A 27135-nucleotide genomic window follows, 5' to 3' on the forward strand; every position below is an offset into this window, starting at 1 on the left:
CGGCGGTCCATTGCCAGCGTCTACCCGACCAGTTTGGGAATGCAATCCTCGCCGAGCACTGACTTGCTATGCACAGTTTCGCACACTTTGCTGATGCACCTCCTTATCACGGCTATGCCAGAGATGGATTCCAGGCTGAGGATGCAGATCTCTTGTCACTCGTCGCCACACTCAGTCTCGAGGATGTGGGTCATGCTCGCCGCATACACACAGACCGGGAGGTCGCTCTGCAGCTCCATGCTGAAGAAGGCGCGGCGCTAGGCACCAGAGTAAACGACTTGCGCCTTGCCCGGAGCTTGAGCGAGACCGACTGGCGGGCTACCCGGAACGACTTCGAATGGCGCGCGCGCCGTGAGAGACCCAGACACTACCGGAGATCCGACACACCGAGGTTTCCAGCGGGGCATCGGTCATCGTACGAACAGCGCCCATACTATCGTTCGGCAACATACTCCTTTGAACCCACTTCTTCGCCTTGGCAAAAGTTGAAACGGTGGTTCGAAGGAAAGCCCTGGAAGCGGTGAGTTTAGCTGTCTGCGTATGAATCCATACATGTGACGTAGACTCTGGCAGGGAGCGACGCGAGATGTTCGACGCCTATATTCCACCACAACCTTTCATGGGGGGCCCTGCAATAGAACCGCCACATCTCACGGAAAGCCCTACGGAAGAAAGGTCAGCGACCTCTAGATATTGACGATGAGAGTACTGACCTGCGATATAAGCACTGACCCCTGCGTCGTCTGCATGGAAGACATCAAGGGTCCGGTGGTCACCGCACCATGTGGACATCCCTACGACGTCCAGTGCCTCGTTGACTTGGTCGAGGCTGCCACGGTCGACGAAACTCTCTTCCCGCCTGCATGTTGTCAGCAGCCCTTCGAGCTCAACGAAATCTGGGGCTATCTGGACGGCAGGCTCCGAAAGCAAGTCGAAAGGAAGACGGTAGAGTTTGGGACCAAGAACAGGGTATACTGCCACGAACCCACCTGTTCCACATTCATCGGCGCAGCCACCCCATCCCCGACCCATATGCTCTGCACGACGTGCTGGGCATACACATGTGGGCACTGCAAGGGGCCCTCGCATGATCGTAACGTCCAATGCATGATCACCGAGGACGAGGACGTGATTGCTCTGGCTGAAGAATCCGGATGGAAACGGTGTCCGAGCTGCGGGCAGCTCGTCGAGCTCTTGATGGGGTGCAACCACATGACGTGTCGATGCAGGCACCAGTTCTGTTACGTGTGCACCGCGCCATGGAAAACCTGCAGATGCGACCAGTGGAACGAGGATATGCTTCTCGGCGCTGCACGGCGTCGGGTGAACGCTCAACAGGAGGAAGCACGGCGTCAGATGAACGCACGACAAGAGCAAGAACGGCACCAAGCGTATGCACAGCAGGATGAAGACTACCCGTCGGACGAAGAGGAAGAGTATCCTGGAGAACCCGCCCAATACGTCGAACATGCGGCACCGTTCTACCAGCACAACATCGACATCGCGGGCGAGGCCGAGCGACTGCGGGCCGACTATGCCTGTCCGCACTACTGGCAATTCATGGGGCTAGGAGATTGGCAATGCTTCACCTGCGGTACATTGAACTACTTCCGGTTTGTGAGTCTCGATTCTTATATTCATACTATTGCAGATATAGTCCAGCACTTACTTTGCGTTACAGCGCTGCGCACGGTGTCTGATCTGGCAGTGCCCACGATGCTCCCATAATCGCTGGATGTGAAGGCATCTTGACTTTTAGCATTCTTCGTATTTGTCGTGTACCAGCGCCAGGTGATACCCAAACGATACCATATGTTAGCGGCCGCGTGCGTCCTTGCAAGATGCCGAGAGTGCTTGTATTTGAACTGTCACGTAGCCTGGAGGATCCTCATCCGAGATTCGCCCGCCACATGGGTCCAGTCATGGATCCCGCAGACGTATATGAGCCATACGCGCGTGCACGGTGGAGGTAAACGAGCATGATGATGACGGCAGGAAGCAAGGACCACGCGCGTCGGCGAAGGGGCGCCGACCCCGTGGTACTCAATTCTGAATTCAAGTTGTGCCGTGACCGCGTCAACAGCCGACCGCCATGGCACTCGCAACCGTCCTCTTCCCTTCTCTCCGCTCTTCTTGTTGCGACCACCACCATGGCCGCCGTCGCTGTCGCCGCGCCGGTGCAACCTCCACAGCCAGCTACCGTCGCGGCCGCAGAGCCCAATGACACAAGCGCACCCGCTACTCCTACTCAGGCCGCTGGGAAAGGCAAGGGCCTCCGGGCTTTCCGAGAACGCCTTCCGCTCCGCCGTGCCTTTAGCACCAAACATGCTTCGCTGTCGACGCCGGCCCTCCTGTCGCCTCTCTCGCAGCCCGATGAGAGGCCGCCCACCGCCAAGTCTCCGCGCACAAAGCTCACCGCGTTCGAGCGGTACGTCAACGCAAAGCTCGCGGCGCGCAAGGCTGGCAAGAAATCAAAAGGCACGCCAGAGGAAGTCAGCGTGCAGGAGATAGCCGTAGCCGTTGAGCTCGACTCTGTGCCCTCAAGCTCCTCTTCGTCCGCGACCGCCGAAGCGGAGGAGGCGCTTCCCGCCATCCTCGAGTCGGCCGCCGCCGCCGCCGAGCCTGAGGCCGCGGCACCAGCAGAACAAGCATCCACAAACGATGCCACAGATCCCAACCCAGAGCCTCTCCCGCTCGCGCGCAAGATTCAGTCTCTGCTCTCTGCCCTACCACCCTTCCTGTCTCCGCTCAGCCCGCCCACTCCCCCGACCACGCCTGCCCCAGGTTCCGATGGTGGAGCTACGAACGGCGAGAAGAAACCGGCAGACGATACCGACCCCAGCGCGCCCGCTACGATCGACAACTCGCGCCTCATCTCGCTGCTGTCCTCCCCGACGATGATGAACGGCTCCCTCTCGCGCGGGCGCCAGAGCGTCTGGGCACTCCTCGACAACCTGCGCATCAAGTCGCTCATGTCTTCCGGGAACGCGAGCTCCGCGGAAGGCTCGGACGGCAGCGCAGATGAGTCGGACATCACAATGGAAGACGATGACAGCGTTATGTTCTATGCGCCGCTCATACCGAATGCGGCCTCTACAGTCGAGCTGGCGCGCTCGGAGATCGTCTCGGTCGACGAGAACGGCACCATTGTGGATGTTATACTCGACGATGCGCCGCTTCCGGGTGTCGCGCCACCTAAAACGGGCTTCGGCAAGATCTGGCCATTCTCGAGTGGAACAAGTACGCCGACGCCGACACCGACACCGAAGCCCAAAGTTCTTACAGAGAAAAGGGTCTGGGTGCCTTCCACTACCCAGTTGTCTCTACAGGTTATGTGGTGGGGATATCGATTGTATGTCCTTTACTTGTCCGCCACCGAACAGGTTCTAACTCGCTATGGAATTGCAGGTGGCTTCCCCCCTCTATCATGAACTTGCTCAACGACAAGGAGATCGAAGCTGCCAAACTCAGCGCAATGATAACGTCCGCACTCACATGGCTGCTCAACAACGTACCCAACAGCGCGCTCCCGTCGACGCTGCGCCCCGCACTTGCACTCGTCAAAAGTCTTGTACCATACTTGGGCTACATCGGCGGGTTCGTCGCATGGAGCTGGGGTGCCATCAAGGGCTTCGACATCGGCAACGGCGTCACGCTCACCGCGACTTGGCTCCTGCCCATCGCGCTCATACCGGGCACTTGGGAGGACAGCGATGTGCCTCAACCGCCGGCCCCGAGTTCTGGCGATCCGTCCGCTCCGGGATCGAGTTCGCCCCCGCCCAGTGGGGATCCGTCATCTAGCCCATCTAGTCCGAGCGGAGGCTCGTCGATGCCCCCTGCTCCGACTCCTCCAGCGACCGCTCCGCCGACACCGGGAGCACCGGTTGGAGGTTCTTCCTAGTCTCGACATTCGTTATGATCTTAATGACCGCCATGACCATATAACCTATTGCTTTGATCATTGCTCCCCAATCTCTATGTATACCTATCGTATCGCACCGACAGTATCTACGATGTCTTGTTAATCTGATCTCCGTCTGTGTCCGGCTGAGCCTCGGCTGCAGCATCAAAGAACTCCTTGAGCCACAGTGCCTCCTTCTCCATGTCCTCGAGCGAGCGCGGCTTGCGGTCCTCGTCCGCGTCCATCTGGAGGGGCTGCGGGACCTGGCGGAGAGCGGCCGGGAGTTCACCCTCGGACTGCTCCAGTGCAGGGTAGACCTCGTCGTTGCGCTCGAACGTGTCTCCCTGGAGCTTCCGCGGCAGGAGATGGAAGTGTACGTGCGGCACGGTCTGCCCGGCCGCCTTGCCGTCCTGGCCAAGCCCAGCTGAGTGAATCGCGCGCGCTCACTCAGCATAAGTGTGGCGCACCTGGCAGGCGATGGTCAGACCATCGGCCCCGTAGACACGCTCGATAACGCGCGCGACGTGTTGCACGGAGGTCATCAGGGCGCCGAGCTCATCATGCTTGAGGTCCGCGAGGCGAGGGACGACGCGCGTGGGGATGACGAGGACATCTGGAGGCCGGTGCGTGAGACAACTCCGGCATGGCGCGGACCCGTCGCGGGCGGTGTGAGAGCGAGAACGAGAGAGACGCACGGCCGGGAACGATGGGCTTGAGGTTGACGATGGCGGCGGCGAGGCGGGTGCGATAGAAGGCCTGGCGGGAGACGTCGAAGGAGGCGAAGAGGAGGGCGGACATGGCGGAGGGACAGCACACAGGAGGCGCCGCGATGACATCAGGGCTGATCGTATTTGCTCGGCTCGGCTAAGCAGTATAGATACTGTACACCCACACCTTGTTAGCCTTTCAAACCTTTCCGCATCTCCCTCAATACATTCGCCTCCATCTCTATCGCGCACCTATCGCGCCCTCGCCGTTTCTCCTCTTCCCGCTGCCCCATCCATCGACCTCGACGCTCCCCCTCTGCACCCGATGCCACATTCCGCACCCGCCGCGCCGGTCCTGCTCACGTTCCCCGGTGTTGGCGAGCTCCAGAGCGCCCTCGCCAGCTTCATCGTCCGGGCCCAGAAGGAGTCCATCGAGAAAAAGGGCCGCTTCACCGTCGCCATCTCCGGCGGCTCGCTTCCCCAGCAGCTCGCCGGCCTCATCGACAACCCCGCCGTGAAATGGGATAAGTGGTACGTACTCGTCCCGTGGTTTCATGATCTCAGATCGCCCTGAGATGCACAATCTGCTCGTCTTCGACGACCACTTTGGCCGCGCCGTCGATCTGCGCGCGTTGGACGGCCCGGATTGTGTGTCTGAAAATGGGCGCTGTCCTGCATAAGCCGCTGCTCACTTGGTACGCTGAGCTCTCCAACGGTGTCCTCGACGTAGTGTAGACGCCAGGCTAGGCGACTCATGGTCGATCAGTTGTCCTGCGGAACATGTTCAACAAATGTGATCGGTAGAACAGGAGCTTCTCTCTCATCGACCCAAACTACTCCCGCATCCTCCAATCTGACCACCGCTCCTCTTGCATAGGCAAGTCTTCTACGCCGACGAGCGCGTCGTGCCCCTCGACCACGAAGACTCCAACCACGCGCTGAACACGCGCGAGCTCTTCAGCAAAGTCCCCATCCCCGCCTCGCACATCCACACGATCGACCCCTCGCTCGCGGACGACCTCGAGGAGCTCGCAGACGCGTACGAGAAGGAGCTCATCCGCGAGTTCGCGATGAAGGACTCCGCGCGCTTCCCGATCTTCGACCTCATCCTCCTGGGCATCGGCCCGGACGGGCACACCTGCTCGCTCTTCCCCGGGCACGCGCTCCTCAGCGAGGAGGACCGCTGGGTCGCGTACATCGACGACAGCCCGAAGCCGCCGCCGAAGCGCGTCACGCTGACGCTTCCCGTTCTGAACCACGCGTCGCGTATCGCGTTCGTGGTGGCGAACGGGGCCAAGGCGGATGTGCTCCACACCATCCTCGACGAGCCGGAAAAGGGCCTGCCCGCGAGCCGCGTACGCCCCGTGAACCCCGGCCACCTGTACTGGTTCACGGACGAGGCTGCCGCAGCGAAGGTCCAGTATCCGAAGACGCCGTTCAAGCTTTAATTGCCGTGCGCGGACATTTTTGGAGAAGGAGATTAATGATGAAGTAGTTCAGGGGTGTGTATGTTGCCGTAGAAGTTCTCACTCGGACTGTGGGTCATAGGGCCCGTATGTCTTTATATGCTTATTCGGATGATTCCCCTTAATGCTCTGTTCTTCACGCTTTTGTGTGCATATAGACACGTCTTGCAAAACGTGTCTAGCCTTGACTAGGACTCATGGACGCGAAGTGTAAGATACGTCATTGTTCACACAGGGGACCCTGACTTTCGAGCTCGCGGAGCCAAGCAAGGGTCCACCGGCACCAGCAGGCACTCATTCACTCACTCAACACCAAGGTACACAATCCGACCTGGGTATACAGCATAAACCGACAACCATGTAGAAGATAAGACATAGTGCCACGCGCCACCATCGTCACCCCTCCTCGCTCACGCCCATCTCCGGAAACACCGTCAGCAGCACCAGGTCCAAAATGAACACTATGAGATGCGCATTGCATGCCTGACTATCCAATGGGCCGATAGCCGCGTCCACCGTCGCTGCCCGTGCTGCAGGCGTCGGCCCCAACCACAGCCCCAGTGGGCCTGCGAATCCACCGAAAGTCCGTCAGCACAAGCGTCATCAGGTACTTGCAAGGAAAGACTCACTTGGGACGGAGTCGACAAGCCTCCGGCACAGACGCGCCCTTAGCTCCGCCTGCTCCTCCAGTGTGGGGTCAGGGGGCGGAGTCGCAGGCCAACCTTCGGGGAAGAGCGCACGGCGCGCGGCGCGCACCCCTGAGGCGAGTGCATGTGTGCTGAGCGCGTGTGTATAGAGGAGGTACGGGAGGAGGCGCGCGAGGAAGGGCGCGGCGAGGGACGCGAGGAGCGTGAGGACGTGCGCGAGCGCGCGGGCCGTTGTGTGGGGCTGCGTGGTGGGTGGTGAGGTCGTTGCATGAGAGGAAGGGGGCGGGGGTGTGAGGAGCGTGAGGAGGAATGTCAGTGGGGGGTGGGTGTAGTTCGGGATCGGCGCGGGGGGCGGGGTGGGTGCAGGTACGGACGCGATAGCTGGGTCTGGCGGCGTGCTGGAGCTCTGAGACCGCGGGCTCATTACCGACTCCGACTCAGACGAGGGCGGGGAGGGTAGTATGGTCTTCGCGCTCTGCAGATCCTGCGGTACGCTCAGGACCCCAGGGAGCGCTGGGGTCCGCGGCACAGGGACTGGGGTCGCATCCTGCGCCTCGGGAGTCTCTCGTCCTCCGCTATGTGCGCCTTCCGTGGACGAGGGGTGGTCGTCTGTGGGGTGCACGCCCTTGCTCTGGTTCACCTTGCGGATCGTTTCTCGCGCCTGCCTGTATGCGTGTAGAATAGACAGACAAACACCGGAGACGGACTGCACGGCGGAGAGGACGAGGATCGCGAAGGCCTGGTAGGAGAAGTGTTGCGAGCCACGGCGTTGGAGAAGCGGTCGCTCCGACGATGTGTGGTCGTCTATAGAGACCTGTAAAGCGGTAGTTAGATAAATGGCTCAGACGCAGTCATCGCTATCGTCGGACAGGGCATCGAGGAGGACATGAATTGCTGCACGGGTAGGTAGAAGGTACAAGAGGTACATCGTGTATAAATAACTGTGAGGCAGGCAACACGAGGATGCTCACCTCGGTACCCACGCCTGCAGGGTTCTCAGCGCCCATGAGGTCGAGGATCGTCTTGTGCACGAACCACGGCTGGGTGACCCGCGGCAGCACGCTCCCCACCAGGACCTTCAGGACAACCTCCCGCACGATGTATCGCTCGGTCTCAGGCTCGTAGTCGTCTGGCGGCAAACACGATTTCAAGATGTGGTCTACGGCCTGGCGCACGTACACGGGATCTATGACGCCCTCGGCAGAGACAGCCATGTGCGGCTGCATCTGGTGGAAGAGCTGGGGGAGGGACGCCGCGCCACCGCTCGCGTAGGATGTGTGCAGCTTTGCCTCAGCATTGCGATAGTCCGTCCAGTGCTGGGTGAGCAGCGTCGGCAGGTCGCGGAACACCAGAGGAGACAGATCGGTCACGACAAGGCGGGTTTCGAGAGCACGAAAGACGACGGTGAGGATGCGGTTGATCTCTGGGAGGAACTCCTTGTCATAACGCGTGATCTTCGTCCACCAGGGGTTTACGTACGCTCTCAGCGCAAGGGCTACGAAGTCGTAGAGTTCCACATTGAGCTCAGGCGAGGCAGCAGGAGAGACGAGGAGAGGTGGAAGGTCTGTATCGGCAGGAAGACCAGGGAAGAGCAGGCGTTTTGCGAGGGTGACAGGTTTGGCTGGGGGCGGCCTGTGAGAGAGAAGAGACTTGTCCTTGGACTGGGTGGAGGACGCGACGGACTGGATAGAGCGGGGGCCGACGCGACGAGCAGAGGGCGGGGCGGTCGTCATCGGCAGCGGCGAGCAGAACGAAGGGCCATGCGGCGGGCGTTCCGGAGGAGGTGGGGATGGTGATGGTGGTGGAGGAGGAGGAGGAGGAGGAGGGAGGAGGAGGAGGAGGAGAAGGAGGAGGGCGGGGACGCGACGCAGGCCGGGCCGCCAAGTGACGGGAGGTGACGGGTGGACGACATAAATGTGACGGGGTGACAGGAGGCGCGGGCAGAATGATGGGTGTTGTCGGGCGACGCGCCGAAGCGGGAAGGGAAAAGACAAAATATGGCAGTGTGCCTCTCCATCGTCGACGACATCGGAGCTGACATCGCTGACATTTATTCATCAGTCGAGCGCGGCTGCTCGGCCAGCCCTCCTCCTCCTCCCTCTCCCCCCCTCTTTCTTGTTGCACGCCGCTGTCAGCCTCGGCCGTCCTCGTCGTCTTTGTGCTCCCCTTGGTCGCGTACTCGAGCGCGCACCGCTTCGCGACCGACTGGCAACGACAGTCAACAACGTTGCCGACAACGACAAGCGTGGACATCCGCCCTCCATTTTATGTGCTGATTACCTGTGCTCGCCTCCGACGCCGTTCCTTCAGACACACGCTCCCTATCCCCCTCTAATCTATTCCGCCCACTCTACGCTGCACAGACTAGTACTCGATACCCGTTCCTCGTCTGGGGCTCTAATGTTCATCGACTCCCACCAGCTCGCCCGCCGGGACGACTCAGGTGGGAAGCTCTCGACGTCGACCATCATCATTATTGCCGTCGTATGTGGCTGCGTCGTCGTCCTCGTCTTCACCCTCTTCCTCTGGCGAAACCTGGCCCGCTCATGCCGTCGCGACCGCAACATCCCGCTACCACCTCCGCAGGACCTGGCGCACCATCGCGAGCAACAACTTGCCGCCTTCGCGGACCGCAACTCCTCGCGCCCCGCGACATGGGTTGAGCCCCATCCCCGCATGTACTCTGCGCACTTCCTCTCGGCAAGCGCGAGCAACGCGTCGCTCATCCGCGGCAGCTCCGACTATAGCCGTGGTCCATCGCGCGAGAACTCGTGGATGGCAGAGGACGCGGCTACCTCTGCCGAGAGCTCGCCCTTGCCCTATCCGCACCCGCTGAGCGTTGAGAACGAAGACTTCCGTGCACCCAATCCATCATATTTCGGCGACGTCAACCCGCACAATAGTATGGCGAGCGTCGCGAGCGACTCCTCGGAGGGCGGCGGGGTGCTCACGACGTCCCCGTCTGAGCTCACGCACTCGGTGGAGTCGTCCGCATCTCTCATGCGCAACGCTGTCTCCCCCGCCCGCCCAAGACCTCCGCGCACCTCGCGCTCACAGTCCCGCGCTCTCTCTATCGTGTCCTCCGCGGGAACGATGCACTCGATGCGCACCACGCAGTCCACCAACATGCTGCGTGGGCCCGCGCACAGCATCCATAGCAACATCCAAATCGTGCTCCCCGCACCGCTTGCGCCCGAGCTGTATCCTCCTGGGCGACCCACGGACGACCGCATTAGCATGTACGGCAGCACGCCGCGCACGAGCAGCTTCTATGGAGTCAGCGGGGAAGGCGACCGCAGAAGCACCGCGGATCCCTGGCTCGGGGGCGCGTCGCGTTCGCAGAGCCGCGTCGACGTGCGCATGGACCGCGAAGCGAGCGGCAGCAGCTCGCGTCTGTCCTCCGGTAAGTCCCCACAGCCCGCCTTACCTCCGTATACATTTTAACGTGTGGCGTCGCGTCGCGTCTTGTAGTCGGCCCGCGATCCGCCTCTGTCGCACTGCCTCGGAGCAGCCTTTCCCGCGTCGCGAGCACGTCCTCGCTGCGCGACGCAAACGGGGACAGCGCGAGCATGAAGGCACGCAGGGCACGCTCACAGCCGCCCGCCGAGAATCCGCTGCCCCCGCTTCCCCAACCTGCGTTCTTCGCGCCGTCCCGTGAGGCATCACCGGCGCCACCGCGTAGCCCGGTCCCGCCCGTACCACGCATTCCGTCCATGTATGGAATGCCCGGTGTGCCTTATTCGGTCCCGGAAGAGCAACAGCGGCGGCCGAGCGGAGAGAGGGAGGCACGAGGGAGGCCAGTACGGAAAGCGGCACCGCCCCAGTTGGCGGCGGGCATGTTGCCTGCAGGGGCGGCACCGCCGTTGTTTGACCCGTTGGCGCAGACTGGGTATGTGGGCAGCTGGGTGGAGCCGGAGGATAGTTCGCGGGACTTTGTGGAGCAGGAGCAGGAACAGGAGCGCGAGCGGGAGGCGAGAGCGCGGTCGCGGTCACAGCGGCGGTCGTCGAAGCTGCAGAAACAGCGGTCGCGGTCGCGGGGTGCCGGTGAACGGCGTGCGTCATAGCATTGGCGCATCGGCGGGGAGGGAAGGCGACGGGTGGTGATGGCGGATGGGATAAGAGTGTGGGATGAGTTGTTGGAGAGGCGTGTTGGGGTTGGCGAGAGACAATGCTTCGGAGAACGTTGCACACCGGAACGCTGCACATGTTACACACATTAGTACATATACTACCGCTCGTGCATATGAATGCTCGGCCGTCAGCAAACATTTGGAGGTGCCCGCAGAAGTGAGACATACGTAAGAGCCTGACCTATGCTGTGGTATACGCACATTCATGTTGCTGCCTGCGTCCACCATTGGGCTATTCTTCGCAAGTCTCTGGGGACTGGGCGGGGAAAGGTCACACCGAGCAAGGGATGAGATGTGTGCGCCAGACGGCGCGTACGGCGGCCCGCCGTTTCGGGGCCACCGTCGGTCTCGAATTATCGGCGGAGCCAGAGCAGTATTAACAGTTACAAAAGCATGCGCACAGAAAAAGAAGGGAAGCAGGAGAAAGAGCGGAAACAGACAGCGGCCACTCGGCGCGTCCTTTATACACTAGCACAACTGCGCATCGCACCGCCTCCCCACACAGATCCGGGGTAAGGTTGGCTGGCCATGGCGATCGACGGGCGAGCGGGGAGTTCATCCTTGGCGCGGCGAAGAGTCCCCCCGGTATCGGGCTCGAGCCCTCACATCATGCCGAACCCGTCGTCGTCCGCGCCCCAGCCGCCGGCGTCGGTCTCCTCGTGCATGTGCGGGTCGTCCGCGGGCGCGTCCTCGACGGGCGCGGGCACGCTGCCGTCCATCGCGGAGTCCTCCTCCTTAGGCGCGCTGGGCTGCGAGGCCAGCGCGGGAGACTTCGCTGCCGGGGTGCCGGAATTCGTCGGCTGGCCTGAGTGCCAGGCGATTTGTACGGGCCCGACGGTCGCGATATGCGACCCTTTGGCAAAACCCTGGAGCACCGATAAGTACGCCCACCGGTGATGAGATGTAGCATATACACGAACCTGTTCGGCTGCACCACGGCTGTAGAAAGAGACGACGATGTCGCCGCCGTCCGTAGTGTCGACCGACTCTACCTGGCCCGTCGTCTATGCAGAGCCGCCATCAATACACACGCCATACAGATGCTGATGCAACGACTCGACGCACCTCATACCAGTCGCGCACGGCCTGCAAGGACTCCGTGGAGGCACCCTTTACCAAAAGCTTCTTAGGCCGGAGGTCGAGCTTCATGCTCCGAGGCGGCCCACCACGCATAGCAGCGCCCCGGAAGAAGCTACGAGCACGCCCGCGGCCACGGTAAGGGCGATACCCTGAGCCTTGGTACGCCGGTGGTTCGGCAGCCTCGGTGATACCCAGACTGGCAGCCTGCACAGAGATTATCAGCATTGGCGCACATAGCTTAGAGGATTGCACACAAACCTCCGCCTTGAGCTTCTCGAGCTTTGCCTTCAGCTCCTCGGTGCTCTCCTCCTCCGCATCACCAGGGGTGGTCGCATGATGCAGTTCGAGCTCCTTGTCCAACCGCTCCCGCTCCTTGCGTTCATGGTCGTCCGTCTGGGGGGTGGAACCGGCCCGCTTGGCCGGCGCGGGGGAGGATGCAGCCGGCGGCGGCGTCTGAGACGCGGCTGTTGGCGTGGCGGACGGTTTCATCTCCTCGTTGAGCTTCCGCAACCGGGCCATGATGTCCTTCTTCTCTTGAGCAGACGCAGTAGACAGTAGGGCCATGAGCGACTTCTGCTCCGCGATCTGCTGCTCGAGGAGCTTCTGCTTCGCGGCAAGGGCAGAAGACGTAGATGCGACAGAAGGCTTGCGAGAAGCCGGTGTGGAGGTAGAGGGTGTCGGAGGTGCAGGGGAGCCTTCGGGAGCGGAGGTAGAAGGAGTGGGGGCCGCCTGCTTAGAGACAAACGGTGCTGATGCAGCAAGCATTCGCTGACCAGCCTGTCCGTGACCCTCCATCGGCCTATGCCAGAAGACCTTGACGAACCGGTTACCAAAGACCGCCTCTTCTGACTTCCAGGCCTTGTAGGCTTCGTCGTGTGCGGAGAAGCTGACGAGGGCTTTTGCGCTCGGCGCGTCGACTGCGACGTTCGTGACCGTACCGAACTTGCTAAACCAATCGTTTACTGCGCCAAGCGCGAGCTTGTCCTCGGGGATCTTCTCCACCACAAGCGTCTTGTCATTCCGCTTTTCCGGCCGGAAGCTGTGTGCGTCGCCGCTGAAGACGCCACCGCGACCCCGTCCCCTGTGAGGCTGCCCACCTCTGCCACCGTTCATGGGGAACGGTCTTGAGCCCATTCCGCCGTCCATCGGAGGCATGTGTGGCGGGGCGTCGTATGTGGGAACTACCCCCTCCATGGGCGCCCTCTGTTGAGGCCGGAAGCCCTCGCCGGTATTGTGTGGCGAGACGTCAGTGATGGGTACTTGGGGGGTAAGATCTTGAACGACGGAGGGCTCGGCAGGTTTCCGGTGCATCGGCCCCCCACCATCGTCTGTCCTAGGTATTACTGGTGGCCGACCGTTCAAGGGACCCGCCGCCGCAGGTCGCATGTCCATACGCTCGTGAGGGTCGTAGGCGCCGCCGGCTGCGGCAGCGTTCATTGGGAAGGGCATGCCCCCGGCCCCCATCATCGACATGAACGGCAATGCGCCGCCAGCCATGGGGAAGAGTTGTTGTGGGATAACGGCGTCGTCGCCATGGCTGTACTTGCAGAACTGGCCGCGTGCGCAATAGCCGTTGTCTTGAGGACGCGCCGACGAGAGTGAGACTTGCAGCAACGGCGAAGACAAAGGACTGGACGCACTGTGATAATCCCGGCATATGCCACGCCGTTCTGGTGGCCGGTAGTTCTGCCCCCGTCCGTTCATACCATTCATACCACCCATTCCCATATCCATTCCTGCCATACCTCCGTCCATGAAATCGGGTCGTCCACTCACGTCCATCCTCCCTCCACGATCCGCACGATCCCCCCGGCCACCCCATGATGACCTGTCGTTACGCCCGTAGCGCGAGAACTGGCTGTCGTTGTTCAGCCGGGGGCCTTTTGATGGTCCGTGCGTGTCGTAGTCTTCACTGTCGATGCCGCGCTTGCGCCCTCGCTCGGGTGACACCGGTGCAGGGTTCAAGAGGCCGTCTAAGGGAATTGGGATGCCGACGTCGGCAGAGGTGCTGGCGGAGGGGTAGGTGCTGGTAGAGGGAGTGGCAGAGTAGGGGAGGTACGACTTTGTCCGTAGGGCGGTGAAGAGCGTATCGACGAATGAGCTGCACTCTGCAGCGAGATACAACGCGTAAGCTAGAGGGACGCAAGTCAACCGAGAGAAGCACACGCCTTTTTCAAGGAATTCCTCCAGCTGTGCAGACAGCTCTTTCCGTAGCTCCGCCTCTGGTGCGTTGTGCTTCAAGAGGGCAAGAATGTAATCCGCGAGCGCACCGGGCTCAGCGTCGCATCTGCAACATACACTTACATATCAGCATCTCTCCCATGTGAAACGGTGCGCGGTCACGCACATTGGCTCAAGTGTCCTGACGAGCCATGGTTTCAAGTGATTCGCGGTCTCGGGGTCAAAAAGCATAGTCGGCCTGCAGTACAGAGGGGAATGTACGAGGCCGTGAAGGGGGAAGTAGGGTCGTGGTCGTGGTCGGAGGTATGGATGATGATTCGCGCTTCGCCTGCGTCTCTCTGGCGCGCGCTCGCCCAGAGTGGCGCAAACTTCCTCGCAGTCTGACAAATCCTGCCTCATATGGAAGGTGTAGTATTCAGCCGCCTCAACGGCTCTCCTCAGCTGCGGCAGTCTTGCAACTTGTTGTCAAGGAAGCGACTCTTGAGCTGTATCTGATTTAAAAAAATCCCCTTCATGGGCGTACAAGGCATGCTATACCGCAACGGGCCGCCCTACCTAGAAAGTCGTCCAAAACTAGTTATCTAGCTGAGGCTGTTTGGCGGCCAGCTGGCAACGGTACTGGCTATATTTGAGGCATCTCAAGTTAACGACTGCCAGTCTGACTTTGTCCAGGGATATTCCAACGCGTGGGGGTCTATAATCCGGCTATATGACACTGTAGTTATGATGGAAGACACAAGATGGATGCCATATACGGCGACTCTAGAAAAATAAGTGGCGCAGTGGCGACTCGCTTCAAGCTGCCACCAGTGACGAAATCACCTTTCCATAGCTGCAGCCTGATCAAGGGCCGGGGATCACCCAGAGTAGTTACATAGCCCGTCAAAAGTGCTCAGGAATAAGCCAAACAGCCACGAAGCACGGTGCGACTCAGAAGGTGAGTCGCTCACTAACTCACGAATGCTATGAAGGCTCCATGCGATCAGACGTTGTGTACATCATTTCAATCATGTCGAGCTCACCGGAAGACATGAGTGGGCGTCGCGCTGGCCTCCCCGAGTGTACGAAATCATACATTTAAACACCGGCTTGACGGCACGTCCCAGGCTGCGATCCGGGCGCCGCATCTTCAACCGTAACCCAAGTCAGTGTAAAGACACGATTGCAAGCCATACCAAGCGTGAAGCTTTAAAACTGCTGAGCTCCGGCACAGTACTGCCGACTCGTATATCATGTGTCCCTTCACGACTCGGCACGCTGAGCTTCGGTCGGTGGATGACTGTATAGTATAAGCTCTCCTATAGGAGCTCTTCTCCCGTGGTATTATGAGACGCACCGCGCAGCTGACCACAGCGAGCAAATGGCCTCTGATCCACTGTGTTCTGTAGCTTCTCCCCGCGAAGTAGCGGGTGCTGATGTTGTCTCCAGATGGCAACTGATTTGAAGCCTAGTGTTTTATTAGCGTTGACAGCATATGCAGACCGAGAGCACTACGAGGATGTCAGCAAGCCCTCTGAGGCACAAAAGAAATGCCTGTCGTGGCGAGACGTCGTGACGAAAGCACGCGTCGGTCACATTTCACGTGCGAACAACGCGTCGCTCCTTCGACAAACGCGTAATGGGCACGGCGTACAGCAAGATATAAGGAGAGCGAAGAGTAGTACAACGACAAGTACATCACATCCGACGGTAACCTACAAAATCCAGCGCGATTCAGTGTCAAGTTTTCAAAGCTCGGGAGCTACAAAGTCTTCTTCAGATCCACCCTCCTTTTCTCCTCCTTCCGGAACCTGGTAAACCACGCCATCGCGCCCCCGCCCACCACCACGCCCAAAGCTAATGCCACTGGCACGAGTCATAAGTCCCGCCTGTCGCGCCTCCGCGCGTTCGTCGACTTCGGCACCGCCTTCCACACCTTCGTCTGGTGCGTGCCGACCTCCACGCTCGGCACGCTCCCGGAGAAGTCCCCGAGGCTCTTCCCCCACGCGCCCGCGTCGTCCTTCTGCCAGAGATCGTAGAGCGTGAACGTCCCGGCGGCGAACGCGGCGCCCTGGTCGACGAACACGTCCGCGAAGGACACGTTCACGGTCTGCGCGTTCGGCGAGGTGTTCATGAGCGCGAAGACGAATTGGCTGTGGGCGCGCGGGTGAGGGGGGGAGGCGAAGGGGAGGTGAGGGGAAGGGCACGTACTTGTTCGCGAGGCTGCCGGACCAGAGCTGCAGATCACCGCCTTCGGCAACTGTGCGCTTCCAGATGCGGTTCGCGGGGGAGCCGTTGGAGTCTTGGTTGACGGCGATGAGCGCGTCGTTCGTAATGATTGACAGGGTCTCGTTGGTCTGAACACGAGTCAGTCAGCCTCGACGAGAGCAGAGAGCAGAGAGCAGAGAGCAAGGTAACTTACCATATCGGTCACGTCGTTTCCGAGGATAAGCGGGCTCTTCACGAGTGCCCACATGGAGAAGTGCGTGACTGGAAGACAAGGAAGCAGGGGGTAAGAACGGCGATGAGGTTCGTGCGCAGAAGGTACGTACCGTATTCATCGAAGGTCATGCCCCCGTTGCCCACCTCGAGCATGTCGAGGTCGTTCCATTTGCCGGCACCGGCCTTCTGCCCGACCGGTGCAGCGAAGTCGATGATGCGCGACATGGCGCAGTCTGGAGGTGCAGTGTAAGTAAGGATGCATGCAAGGGGAGGAGCAGTGCGAGGTGCGTACGGAAGCCAGGGAGCTTGCAATCCAGAATATCCGTGCACGGGCAGCGGTCATCGAAACGGTCGAAGTCCTGTGCAAAGTGTAAGTCGTCGTGCATGCAGCTTGACGGCGCGCGAAGTAAACGTACATCGTGGATGTCCCCAGAGATACGCCAGCTGTTGGCAATATCCTATCAACGCCAAGGCGTAAGCCCGTGAACACCATGAGCAGCCCGCAAGGTTACATACCACTGCAAAGTTCCAGGGGCCGTCCTCACCCCAGTTGCACATCGAGTACAGAATGGGCCGGCCAGTCGCGTTCAGGGCACGACTCATGTTATTGAACCGATCATAGGAGATCTTCGGGGTCCCGGCGCGGCCCTCGTTGAAGCAGTTGTCGTACTTGAGGTAGTCGACCCCCCACGACGCGTACGTCTGCGCGTCGATCTCCTCATGGTCGAGCGACCCGAACCTTCCGCCACAGGTATAGCTGCAAGGGCGGCTGTCAGTAAGCCAGCTGAGTCAAAGACTTCCGACTATACACACGTTCCGGCGCTGCTGTAAATCCCAAACTACGCAAACAATCAGATATTGATGAATGTATACGTAGGATGAGGGCATACCTTAAGACCCAGCCCGTGCACCTCGTCGGCGAGCGCCTTGATCCCGTTCGGGAACTTTGTGGCATCCGCAACAGGCGCGCCCGTGTCGGGGTCTCGGGCAGCCGCGTGCCAACCTGGTCGTAACATCCTCAGCTCCCAGCGCAATGTACGAAGCCCACATATAGAGTACTCACAGTCGTCCATGATGACATCTTCATGCGCTCGATCAGGACCAAGCCAAGTTGCTGCATGTATATTTGAACTCACACTCATAGCCAAAGGCAGTCAGGTTGTTGGAGACCATCGCCTTCGCAGCACTGAGGATGGTGTCCTCGCTGATCCCGCACCCGAAGTGGTTCCAGGTGTTCCAACCCATCTGGGGCGTCCGCGCGAGGCCATTGTCGAGCGCAAGTACCGCGGGCAGCGCAAGCGTGAGCGCGAGGAGTGAGAGCGTCATGATGTCAGACGAGGATGCCGCTGAGGTCAAGCTCCGGGGCGGTATAGCGAGCTTATATACGGTCGGGTGAGCAGGACGGTGAGGTCACACTCGACTGTCTTCGAGTTCGGGGATGCAGTGAAGTCTGATGCGGCGCGGGGAAATGATGGCAGGCACGCGCAGAATCATTGAGGAAGGGACGTCACTACGTTATACGCGCAGTCAGATGACAAGCCGAGGGCCCGCAGGTGACGCTCGCCGCGTTTGCAGCGCTCCAGAGCATTGAGCGGCGACCAGGGCTTGCGGACCGCGCGAAGAGGAGAGCTGGGGGAGAGAACGTGCGTAGCGTGAAGCGTCGCGCCGAACAGGGGCTGGACCTGGGCGACCCCATGGGACCAGCGAGAGCCGCGTGTCGGTGTCCGTCCCGCGCTGCGGTAGAGCGCGTCGTGCACCGCCACAAACACTCCTTGCATAGGATGCGTGACACCAAGCGCCTCCTTCCTGGACCCTCATCTGCTCCTCCAGCCTGTGATTCATGGACTGCGGCAGCCCTCCTCCTTCCCATCTCGGGTTATCGGCTTCACTCGCTGCAGTCTTATCTGGACACACGAGGATGCACCGGCTTGATCGTCGGGCACACTGTCCCAGCAGTATGTTTGACTCAGCGACTCAGACGAATTTTCGATCGCGACAGGACGCAGGCTTGGCCGTTGGGATCTTTGCCGTGGCATCACCGCCGAAGCGGGGGTCAATCGAAGTGAAAACATATAAGCCGGCTTGCAACTACGTCAGTCGCTGCTTACCATGGCCCAACTACACTGACGTACTTTGGATGCCCGCTACTCCTATCCGATGCTTAGGCCTGTGAATGAATGCACAAGTGAGCCAAAAGATTTACTCATAGCGGTATTTAGATGATCTCCTGACACTTCTTCATAGAAGCTGTGACCATCGACTCGTGGCCCACGGCGTACACAGAATGCTGCAGCACTGTATCACCCGCTGCCCCACGCACTCAGGCTCATTTCCGACGCACAACGTGTGGCCTCCTGCAGGAGGACGCACCTTGCGCAGTAGACCCTCAATGTCGCTCGCAGATCGTATTATAAGGGCGGACCTCCTTTGAGGCTCTGGCTTACAACTTCGGGCTCAGCTACTACTCAGCACCCACCCGCGACGAGCCCGCCATGCTGAAGGTCCTGACCGCCAACGCTCTCCCGCCGGCAAATGCTCAACGGCCCCCTCATCTCTTCCCGAAAGCTCCGCGGCAAGTCCCCTTTCAAGATGACATAACTCTGTCCAAGTTACTGGGGCATGTCGCCCGAGTACGGCTGGCCGATACCCCGCAACCGCGCCCTGCGGGCCGCGCCGTCCCAGAAGTTCCCTTGAGCCCCGGGGCGCAAGCGCTGGAAGACGAAGAGCTCGCGTTCCAACTGTTTGTGCAAGACACTAAAGATGTCAGCCGGAACGAAGATGCTCTGGACGAATTCGTCCGGATGGAGGCGATGGACCAGTACAACCATGAGGTGGCTGTTGCGCTTTCGGAGGGCAGGGAACCGCCACCTATTCCCGACTTCCCGGAACGACACTCACGTGTGCTGGACGAATGGTAAGCACGCCATGAACTCAGAGCGAGTACTCGGTCGACTGACCTTTTCCCCAGGGAATCGTCCCCTCCCTACAGTACAGAGGGGGACACGTGCCCGAACTCTCCGCAAGACGAAGATGGCGAGTCCGAGATGCGCAAGGTTGCACCCATTCGTCTCTGGGGGCAAATCCCTGCAGACGAAACCTCAGACGACGAAGAAGTGGACATGGAGACGTTGAGGGCCCAGCGGGCCTTGCGCACTCGCGTCATCCGCCTCCGCAAGCGGCTCGCAGACGTCGACTTCGAGACCGACATCTCCTCCCCTCCTTCGCCCATTCTACCGCCCACCCCGCCTCTACCTCCGCCTCCACCCCCCTGCTGCACGGTCTGCGGTGATGACATCGCCTCGACCGTCGTCCGCCTCGACTGTGGGCACACCTTCGACGTCGGCTGCATGCGCGAGATGTTCGAGCGCGCGACCGTCGACGAGGAGCTCTTCCCGCCCAAGTGCTGCACTGGCGCCGTCGCACTCTCCGCCGCCGAGCCGCACCTCGACCCCGCATTCGTGGCCCGCTACCACAAGAAGGCGCGCGAGTTCAGCACCGCGAACCGCGTATACTGCCACGTCCCCACATGCGCGGCGTTCCTCGGGGCCGCCGCACCCGCGGAGACGCCCAACCCGGAGACGCTGCGCTGCGAGCAGTGCGGCGCGGGGACGTGTGCCGCGTGCAAGGAGCAGATGCACCCGGGGGTGCCGTGCCACTTTGCGGCGGAGGACGCGGTGCTGGACCTGGGGAAGGAACACGGGTGGCAGCGCTGCGGTGCGTGCAAGCACCTCGTCGAGCTCTCGATCGGGTGCTACCATATCGTGTGCCGGTGCGGGAACCAGTTCTGCTACCTGTGCGCGGCGCCGTGGAAGCAGTGCAACTGCGAGCTGTTCTATGTGCCGCCGGAGGAGCCTGAGGCTTGAGGAGTGAGCGCGCTTCCACTGGCGGGGTAAAGGTGAAATATTGCGTAGCGTGTAAGTAGCTCGCTCGGTGGCTGGATTCCACGGCGGTACCATGTATTGTATATTTTATCGATCGCACGAGGTCATTTGTTTATGTATAGTGTATGAAACAGTGCACAAGAATTGATACAATGTACCGGCGACACATGCGCTTGAAGTGACAGTGGATCTATGGTGATACAGATTTAATCCCCCCGTTGACTTATGTTGGAGTCAGGCAGCTCGCAAAAATTTGCAACGCCGTTTGATACCGCGTACGCATGCGACATATAGTATTCCGGGTCAATCTGCATCTCAGAGTTTGCATCCTGCATACTCAACTCGAACTCATACATACACCGTGTGCTCGCGCTTGACTCGGACGAGCCTGCCTGGACGGTCCCGGTCAGCGTTTCAGTCTGAGCGCTTCGAGCCACGCTCCCCTCTTTCAGGTACGTTTCCATAAATTAGCGGTGACTCGTATCTTCTGCATCTCCCAGTGACTCGGCAGCGGCACTGCAGGCGGCGGTACAAGTCAAGCGACTGCTAAATTCAAACAACGATCGATCTGAAGTCGCTCCTAGGCCTTTTGACAGTTCTGCCAGGTGCGTCGTATCGCGCGGGGTTTATAGGGGCATACGAAGGATACTCATTCCGCTGTCACTGATAGATAATCATATTATTTGGAACCAGGTGAGGCTGCTGCAAGAAACGCCTTCAACGGCAAACGTGGCACATCTTGAAGCAACCTCCCGCAGCAACGAAGGTTTCCATTGTGTGACGGCCGCGGGTAGTCCGTCAACCTCCTTGGGAATGCTAGGAATGATGTCGGCGCCGCCATGACACATGCTGCAGCATCTACCGTAGCAGCACGTCGGCGCATGTCGGGGTGCTCTGTGCCCGTGCACTATATAACCCTCTCCGACGCCGCAGTCCTCACCTCATCGCCCTCCTCTGCATCACTGCTCACCACACACAGCTGCAGCCATGGCATCTTCGGCGCACACCTACAGAGCAGCATCTCCGCCTTTGGACGGCGTGTCCGCGTTGCTCGAACGCATCTCCGAGTTACCTCCCCTCGAAATCGAGGAACTCCAAGCCAAGCGTCGCGTGCAAACTCTCCGCTCATCAAACAAAAGGTCTCTACGCGACGCCGACCTTGCGCTCACCCTGTTCGCAGAAGAAGCGGAGTCGCTCCTGAACGTCAGCAAGGACCGTTTGCACGATGGCCGGCACGACGAGGAGGTCTTAGATGAGCTCCTCCAGATGGAGGACGTTGCGCGTTATGATCACGCTGTCGCTCTCGCTTTGGCGGAGGGAAGAGACCCTCCCCCACGCCCCGCTAATCTTCGACGTAGGACGCGGAACCCAGTGGACGGTAACGATGGAGCGTAAGTGACACCTTGGCTTACACGTATATCTAAACTCAACAATGATATCACAGCGGGTTAGCAGCACTCAACGGAAGCGGACAAGGTGACTTCTCAGAGGTTTCTCTCGGATGCACAAGGGAAAGGCTGTCCAGAGGTACGAAGAGCCCGAGACGATCTGTGAGGAAGCGGAAGAAGAGTGGCCTCCTTCGGCGTCTGTGATTACGACACAAACTCTGAGTTGGCCCTCGCACCACACGTTCACGAGTCCTCTCACATCAAAGGCGGTGCCATACCTCTATACTACGACCCAGAGAGATTGTGGTAACAGAAGAAACCCCGACGGATGTACGATGGCCGCTCACCCCTCTATGCCGCGCCTGGATGAAGAGAAGTTGTCGAATACTCCAGTACTCACATCCACCTCCCTTCCGCCGCTACGACGGGCTACCACGGTACGCGCTACAGAACGATCCAACTCTGGGAATTCCGAGATGCCGATGCCTGGGGCGTACGGAAATACCCCCCCTCTTGCGCAGGACAGACCGGAGGCCGCAGAACGGCGTGTCCAGCACGCCGTCGCCGAAGACCCATACTCCGCGGAAACGCAACGCGCGCCAGTATTCCGGTCTGAGCTTGGGCAGCGACTTTCCCGACGGGCCGTACCAGGCAACGCTTGGGCTACCCAACCCGCTAGCAGCCCGTCCCCTCCCGTCTCTCAGGCGCCCCTGGCAACTCCTGCCAGCGCCGCGTTCGACACCTCGAAACAGTGCAGTATTGGCAGTTCTGTGAAACGTCTGGTTCGTCGAGTTACAGTCAGCTCTCCCCCTGCCCGACTGGTGCCAGTTTCACAATCATCTCCTCCTCAGGCAACGACGGAGACGTCCGCTCCTGACGAGATGCGGCCATATCCCACTCCCGTGGTCAACGCCGTTGCTTATGTGGCGGCCCCTCGACCCGCCCTACCTGTCACCCGCCATATCCATGCTTCCCTCGAGAGCACAGAGAACCTTTACAAAACAACTGGGTGCCTCTCTGTCCCTCACCACAGAGAGTTCACGGAGAGCACTCCGAGTCCTTCTTCCCCAGTCGAGACGCGGGCTTTCCAGGCTGTCGCTCGCGCTCGCGTACACCTTGCGACCGCACAACGCGTCCCCTACGAGGTCACTCAACGGAGTCCTACGTGGGATTCCCCCAAGGCCCGCGAAGGTGGGTACCCCGCGCCTGCACGGACGTTGCATCCCGTTGCTAGCGAGAGGGTGGTGCCAGAGCCTACGGCTCGAGCGGAAGAACTTGCCAGAGAGGCAGAGGGCCTGCGTATTTCGACACAAGGACCCAGAGATCTTCGACCATCCGCAGCCACGCAGGTCGAGGGGGCTGGACGCACCATCTGCAGCCCGAGAGCATACGCGGTCAGCCTCGCCGAGAATGTGGAGCAGCTGCCCGAAGCAGAGTCGAACGCTCTTGTTGGCCTTTCTATGGCCATACCGACGGAGCCTCACTTCGTCTCTGGAGGATACATCGAACGCGAAGTGACTCCTGAGGGCTCGGACGATGACGCACTGGCTCCGGTAGAAGAATCGGAGAGATCTAGCCCCATTCCGGTCGCCGCTCCTGAGATAAACTCCTTTGCCGAGTATGCGCTGGCGCCCCCATTGCAGTCGGAGGTATACAAGACTGCGCCATCGCCGCCGGAGCATGCAACCCTGTAAGTCAACCGTGAGCTTAACATTTAGCACCAGGGACTGACATCATTCTTCCCAGGGGGTTTTCACTGCTCCCGAGCAGATGCGGCACACTGTCACCTCCGACGCCTGACACGGGTCCCGCTCCTGTATGGGCGGAGGAAGGTCCCCTCGAGATACAGGCGTCCTCAAGCAGGGCATTTTCGCCTGGCCTTCGCAGTAGGATCACTTCGCCGATTCGTCTCTCTGCCAGTGCAGTGCCCGCGTTCCCGCCGACCTTGTCCGACAGGTCAGCCTCGCCGGTGCCGGAGCCCTCCAGCTCCAGCGGAAAACCTTGGCCTCGATTCGCTCCCATCGAGAGTCTACCAAGCCCGGCCATCCGTGCAGCTCCCGCGAGCCCTCTGATCACACCCGACCGGCAAGCCTCGCCGGCACTGAGTCTCTACGATCCAGCGCCCGGGTTAGATATAGCGACGTGCGTCATCTGCCGTAGCGAAGTCGACGATATTAGCGACGTCCACTACATGGCCGTCCGTGTCAGCTGTGGCCACATCTTCGACATGACGTGTTTCCAGACCATGTTCCTTAAGGCGACCGTCGACGAGTCCCTCTTCCCGCCAAAGTGCTGCAATGTCCCGATCCCGCTGGCTGAGGTCGAGCGATACCTCGCCCCCGTACTCGTCGACCACTTCCGGCGCAAGACGACCGAGTTCACCACTGCGAACCGGGTGTACTGCCACAACCGCCGCTGCTCCATCTTCCTCTGTGCGGCGACGAAGGCCCCCGCCGTCCTGCATTGCCCCCGGGCTGAATGCATGTCCAGCACGTGCGGGTCCTGCAAGCAGCGGGCGCACCCAGGCGCAGGCTGCCGCCCCGCTGGAGGGGCGGACGACGCGGTGCTCAAGCTCGGGAAGGCGGCGGGCTGGCAGCGGTGTTACTCGTGCCAGCACCTCATCGAGCGCGACATCTACGGGTGCTACCACATGACGTGCCGGTGCGGTAAGGAGTTCTGCTACCTGTGCGGCGTGCCATGGAAGGGGTGTAAGTGCGAGCTGTTCTACGTACCGCCGGAAGAGGAGGAGGCCGCGCCCGTCCGAGTCGCCGCACAGGTTGGACGAGTCGGCAGCAATCGTCCCGCCGCCGCTCGAGCCGCACCCGTTCCCCAGGCGGGGCCCTGGCATGCAGGACTCTATGTGCGTGCTTAACTGTCCGCGCCTGTCGCCAGCTACAGGGTCGGGTGAATTCGCTGCCTTCGCTTCCGTCTCCAGTATTGCCGTGTAGATTTGTAACACTTTTAAAGCTCTCTTGTTTGTATACTACATCGTTTGGACATCATGTACTAGTACCATATCAATGTCACGTCGCGCCTTTATCTCATGACCCTCCATTCTATCCAGTGAGTGGACAGCAGGTACTGAAGTGAGTGTTCCAGCGGTCATGCTCAAGTCTGGCCCATGTCTTTGCAATAAAGACAGTTTGCCCTTGTCCACTTCTTCGAAAGCCCTGGGCCTTGGCACGCCGACCATTGTCACATCGCTTTCAACCAGGAGAACTAGCGTATGGGTACCACCGCCTCTCCCTCTGGCGCAGCGATACGCCGTTGTCGCTGCGGTAAACGGATAATATCTCGTTTAGTGCTGCTGGAACGACAGGTCCGACAGAGGGAAGGATACCGGCGCAACTATCTAATCTGCAGCAGCTACCGCAGCACCGTCGGCGCGGGTGGGAGTCGTCTTGCGGGAGAAGAAGGCACCATCTACTGACCTTCGCCCGGCCGTCCCGTATCCTATAAATGGACGCGCTCCATCTACTCCATCTCCGCAAGGCTCTCTATCTCTCGACGCAGAGACCGTTGTTGCAATGGCTCGGCTCGCCACTTCTTCCCACTCATACTCACCCCCTCTGGACGGCGTATCTGCGCTGCTCGAACACATCTCCGAGCTCCGCCTGCACGAAATCGAGGGCCTGCAACAGCAGCGTGCGCGTGGGCCCGCAAATACCGCCGGCAGCGACCGCGACCTCGCGCTCCTGCTCTTCGCCGAGGAGGCGGAGGGCCTGCTGAACGTCAGCAAGGACCACCTGCGCGACCGGCGGTACCGCGAGGACCTCCTGGACAGGCTGATCGAGATGGAGGAGACGGCGCGGTACGACCGTGCGTTCGCCCTGGCTCTTGCTCAGGGGAGGCCACCGCCGCCCAGGCCGCCTTGTTTGAGGAAGCGGGCACGAGGCATGGCAGCTGGCGGGTGAGCATAGAGTTCGGTGGGGGTATGACGTTGTCTCATTCCTGAGCACCAGAGAGCCATTGACGCCACAACATGGCGGATATCATCCCCCAGCGGGAGGCTCTGTGCAAGCACGGGGCATCTACGAAGAAGAGGAACGATACGATGTGTACACGCTCGACACTGGGCGCAGCAGGAATGATGCCGACGAGGACGACAGTGCCCAGGACGAGGGCGATGACAGCTCTTCTGGGAGAGATGGGGACCACGAACCTGACGAGGAAGCCCAGTCTGAGGGGGCGTCGGAAGAGTTCCAGGACGAGTATGGATCCCAGGAAGCATACGAATCCGATAGGGAAGACGTGTCCGGCGGTGAGGAGGCGTCCGAAGGGGGAAAGGAATCTGAAGAAGAGTTCTCCAGTGAAGACGAGGTTGGCTATGACGCGTACCCGGGTGCCGACGAACACGAGGCCGAGTCGCCGTATAGCTATGCATCAGACGGGCCTCAGAGCGACGACGTAGCACCGTATGACGCCCCACGCGACGTCGACTGGGAGGACGAAGGAACGCCATCAGATGCGGCCGAAGAAGACATCATGGAGTATACCGAACGTCCGCAAGAGTATCCCCAGGAGTATCTTCAGGAGTATCCCACTGCGTCTCCCCATCCGTGCGAGTCCTGTGTCATTTGCGGCGATGACGTGCTCGGGACGGTAGTCCGCCTCCGATGCGGACACGGTCTCGACATGGCCTGCCTACAGGCGATGTTCGAACGGGCAACGGCGGATGAATCGCTCTTCCCTCCCCAGTGCTGCAAACGCGTCGTCGAACTCCCGGACGTCGAGCGGTTCCTCAGCCGGGCCCTCATCGATCGCTTCCAGGAGAAGACGCGGGAGTTCAGCACCGCAAACAGGGTGTACTGCTACAACCCATACTGCTCGGCCTTCCTCGGGGCCGCCACACTCTCCCCCACAGCGCTGCGCTGCTCTGCGTGCGCGTCTACCACGTGCGCGAGCTGCAAGGAGCAAGCACATCCGCGGGCGGGCTGCCGCTCCGCCGGGGACGATGCGCTGCTCAGCCTGGCGAAGGAGAATGAATGGCAGAGATGCGCTGGGTGCCAGTACCTCGTCGAGCGCTCGGGTGGCTGCCCCCATATGCAATGCCGCTGCGGGGCCCAGTTTTGTTACCTGTGCGGGAAGGAGTGGGGGAAATGCACCGGGTCTTGCCCGCGACGATGATGCGCAGCTGGTTCGGGGGCCTGTGGATGCATATCATGAGCTCAGATTTGGGTATATGTGGACTACTAACCTGTAAACTAGGAGACACGTTGTTGTATTATGTCCGCTCACTGGGCTGCCTTTGAAAAAAGCTAGGACATAGGCTCGATGAGCTCTCAGCTCGGCGCGAGGCGTTTCTGAGCTCGGACACGCACGTAAGGACGAGA

At 60.5% G+C, this 27135-nt stretch overlaps 11 protein-coding genes across 11 annotated transcripts; 6 read left to right on the plus strand and 5 right to left on the minus strand.

Moving 5' to 3' along the window:
* Nucleotides 1-2900: 2900 nt before the first annotated feature.
* On the plus strand, nucleotides 2901-3901 carry TRAVEDRAFT_112018 (uncharacterized protein; the record flags this gene model as incomplete). Its single annotated transcript, XM_008034947.1, has 2 exons — nucleotides 2901-3352; nucleotides 3409-3901. 2 exons carry the CDS (start codon nucleotides 2901-2903, stop codon nucleotides 3899-3901), a joined length of 945 nt encoding a protein of 314 aa, XP_008033138.1.
* Nucleotides 3902-4008: 107 nt separating this feature from the next.
* Nucleotides 4009-4699, minus strand: TRAVEDRAFT_42275 (HIT-like protein; the record flags this gene model as incomplete). The annotated part of the gene is made up of 3 exons (XM_008034020.1): nucleotides 4009-4311; nucleotides 4369-4514; nucleotides 4597-4699. 3 exons carry the CDS (start codon nucleotides 4697-4699, stop codon nucleotides 4009-4011), a joined length of 552 nt encoding a protein of 183 aa, XP_008032211.1.
* Nucleotides 4700-4933: 234 nt separating this feature from the next.
* TRAVEDRAFT_42276 (6-phosphogluconolactonase) lies at nucleotides 4934-6056 on the plus strand (the record flags this gene model as incomplete). Its single annotated transcript, XM_008034021.1, has 2 exons — nucleotides 4934-5139; nucleotides 5486-6056. 2 exons carry the CDS (start codon nucleotides 4934-4936, stop codon nucleotides 6054-6056), a joined length of 777 nt encoding a protein of 258 aa, XP_008032212.1.
* Nucleotides 6057-6470: 414 nt separating this feature from the next.
* TRAVEDRAFT_33600 (uncharacterized protein) lies at nucleotides 6471-8454 on the minus strand (the record flags this gene model as incomplete). The annotated part of the gene is made up of 4 exons (XM_008033813.1): nucleotides 6471-6640; nucleotides 6704-7535; nucleotides 7693-8353; nucleotides 8405-8454. The coding sequence occupies 4 exons, from the start codon at nucleotides 8452-8454 to the stop codon at nucleotides 6471-6473; spliced, it is 1713 nt and encodes a 570-aa protein (XP_008032004.1).
* A 416-nt stretch (nucleotides 8455-8870) lies between these two features.
* On the plus strand, nucleotides 8871-10986 carry TRAVEDRAFT_68570 (uncharacterized protein). The gene is made up of 2 exons (XM_008034948.1): nucleotides 8871-10124; nucleotides 10193-10986. Exons 1-2 carry the CDS (start codon nucleotides 9122-9124, stop codon nucleotides 10783-10785), a joined length of 1596 nt encoding a protein of 531 aa, XP_008033139.1. The 5' UTR covers nucleotides 8871-9121; the 3' UTR covers nucleotides 10786-10986.
* A 467-nt stretch (nucleotides 10987-11453) lies between these two features.
* Nucleotides 11454-14343, minus strand: TRAVEDRAFT_110676 (uncharacterized protein; the record flags this gene model as incomplete). The annotated part of the gene is made up of 7 exons (XM_008034949.1): nucleotides 11454-11717; nucleotides 11772-11855; nucleotides 11917-12135; nucleotides 12190-13508; nucleotides 13572-14032; nucleotides 14096-14218; nucleotides 14279-14343. The coding sequence occupies 7 exons, from the start codon at nucleotides 14341-14343 to the stop codon at nucleotides 11454-11456; spliced, it is 2535 nt and encodes an 844-aa protein (XP_008033140.1).
* A 1395-nt stretch (nucleotides 14344-15738) lies between these two features.
* On the minus strand, nucleotides 15739-17868 carry TRAVEDRAFT_159574 (alpha-galactosidase). The gene is made up of 11 exons (XM_008034950.1): nucleotides 17670-17868; nucleotides 17597-17614; nucleotides 17424-17536; nucleotides 17347-17372; nucleotides 17050-17290; nucleotides 16950-16991; nucleotides 16826-16892; nucleotides 16644-16766; nucleotides 16514-16581; nucleotides 16303-16448; nucleotides 15739-16244 (listed from the first exon to the last, which is right to left on the minus strand). The coding sequence occupies exons 1-11, from the start codon at nucleotides 17857-17859 to the stop codon at nucleotides 15968-15970; spliced, it is 1311 nt and encodes a 436-aa protein (XP_008033141.1). The 5' UTR covers nucleotides 17860-17868; the 3' UTR covers nucleotides 15739-15967.
* Nucleotides 17869-18359: 491 nt separating this feature from the next.
* On the minus strand, nucleotides 18360-18667 carry TRAVEDRAFT_25897 (uncharacterized protein). Its single transcript, XM_008033685.1, has one exon. The coding sequence runs from the start codon at nucleotides 18603-18605 to the stop codon at nucleotides 18372-18374; it is 234 nt and encodes a 77-aa protein (XP_008031876.1). The 5' UTR covers nucleotides 18606-18667; the 3' UTR covers nucleotides 18360-18371.
* Nucleotides 18668-19025: 358 nt separating this feature from the next.
* TRAVEDRAFT_68573 (uncharacterized protein) lies at nucleotides 19026-20494 on the plus strand (the record flags this gene model as incomplete). The annotated part of the gene is made up of 2 exons (XM_008034951.1): nucleotides 19026-19447; nucleotides 19502-20494. 2 exons carry the CDS (start codon nucleotides 19026-19028, stop codon nucleotides 20394-20396), a joined length of 1317 nt encoding a protein of 438 aa, XP_008033142.1. The 3' UTR covers nucleotides 20397-20494.
* A 1060-nt stretch (nucleotides 20495-21554) lies between these two features.
* Nucleotides 21555-24847, plus strand: TRAVEDRAFT_140114 (uncharacterized protein). Its single transcript, XM_008034952.1, has 2 exons — nucleotides 21555-21805; nucleotides 23963-24847. Exons 1-2 carry the CDS (start codon nucleotides 21681-21683, stop codon nucleotides 24672-24674), a joined length of 837 nt encoding a protein of 278 aa, XP_008033143.1. The 5' UTR covers nucleotides 21555-21680; the 3' UTR covers nucleotides 24675-24847.
* Nucleotides 24848-26287: 1440 nt separating this feature from the next.
* Nucleotides 26288-26929, plus strand: TRAVEDRAFT_109260 (uncharacterized protein; the record flags this gene model as incomplete). The annotated part of the gene is made up of 1 exon (XM_008034953.1): nucleotides 26288-26929. One exon carries the CDS (start codon nucleotides 26288-26290, stop codon nucleotides 26927-26929), a length of 642 nt encoding a protein of 213 aa, XP_008033144.1.
* Between the last annotated feature and the right edge of the window lie 206 nt (nucleotides 26930-27135).

Source organism: Trametes versicolor (assembly GCF_000271585.1).
Source record: "Trametes versicolor FP-101664 SS1 unplaced genomic scaffold TRAVEscaffold_1, whole genome shotgun sequence".
NCBI lineage: Eukaryota > Fungi > Basidiomycota > Agaricomycetes > Polyporales > Polyporaceae > Trametes > Trametes versicolor.

Bases quoted from the DNA above. Each gene is read 5' to 3' on its own strand.
- TRAVEDRAFT_68570 (XM_008034948.1), top strand. From the start codon at position 9,122: ATGTTCATCGACTCCCACCAGCTCGCCCGCCGGGACGACTCAGGTGGG. The intron at 10,125-10,192 runs GTAAGTCCCCAC...CGCGTCTTGTAG, and splicing joins CAGCTCGCGTCTGTCCTCCG to TCGGCCCGCGATCCGCCTCT.
- TRAVEDRAFT_25897 (XM_008033685.1), bottom strand. From the start codon at position 18,605: ATGTTTTCACTTCGATTGACCCCCGCTTCGGCGGTGATGCCACGGCAA.
- TRAVEDRAFT_159574 (XM_008034950.1), bottom strand. From the start codon at position 17,859: ATGACGCTCTCACTCCTCGCGCTCACGCTTGCGCTGCCCGCGGTACTT. The intron at 16,893-16,949 runs GTACGTTTACTT...CACTTTGCACAG, and splicing joins TCTCTGGGGACATCCACGAT to GACTTCGACCGTTTCGATGA. The intron at 16,449-16,513 runs GTAAGTTACCTT...ACTCGTGTTCAG, and splicing joins GAAACGACGTGACCGATATG to ACCAACGAGACCCTGTCAAT.
- TRAVEDRAFT_140114 (XM_008034952.1), top strand. From the start codon at position 21,681: ATGGAGGACGTTGCGCGTTATGATCACGCTGTCGCTCTCGCTTTGGCG. The intron at 21,806-23,962 runs GTAAGTGACACC...CATCTGCCGTAG, and splicing joins GTGGACGGTAACGATGGAGC to CGAAGTCGACGATATTAGCG.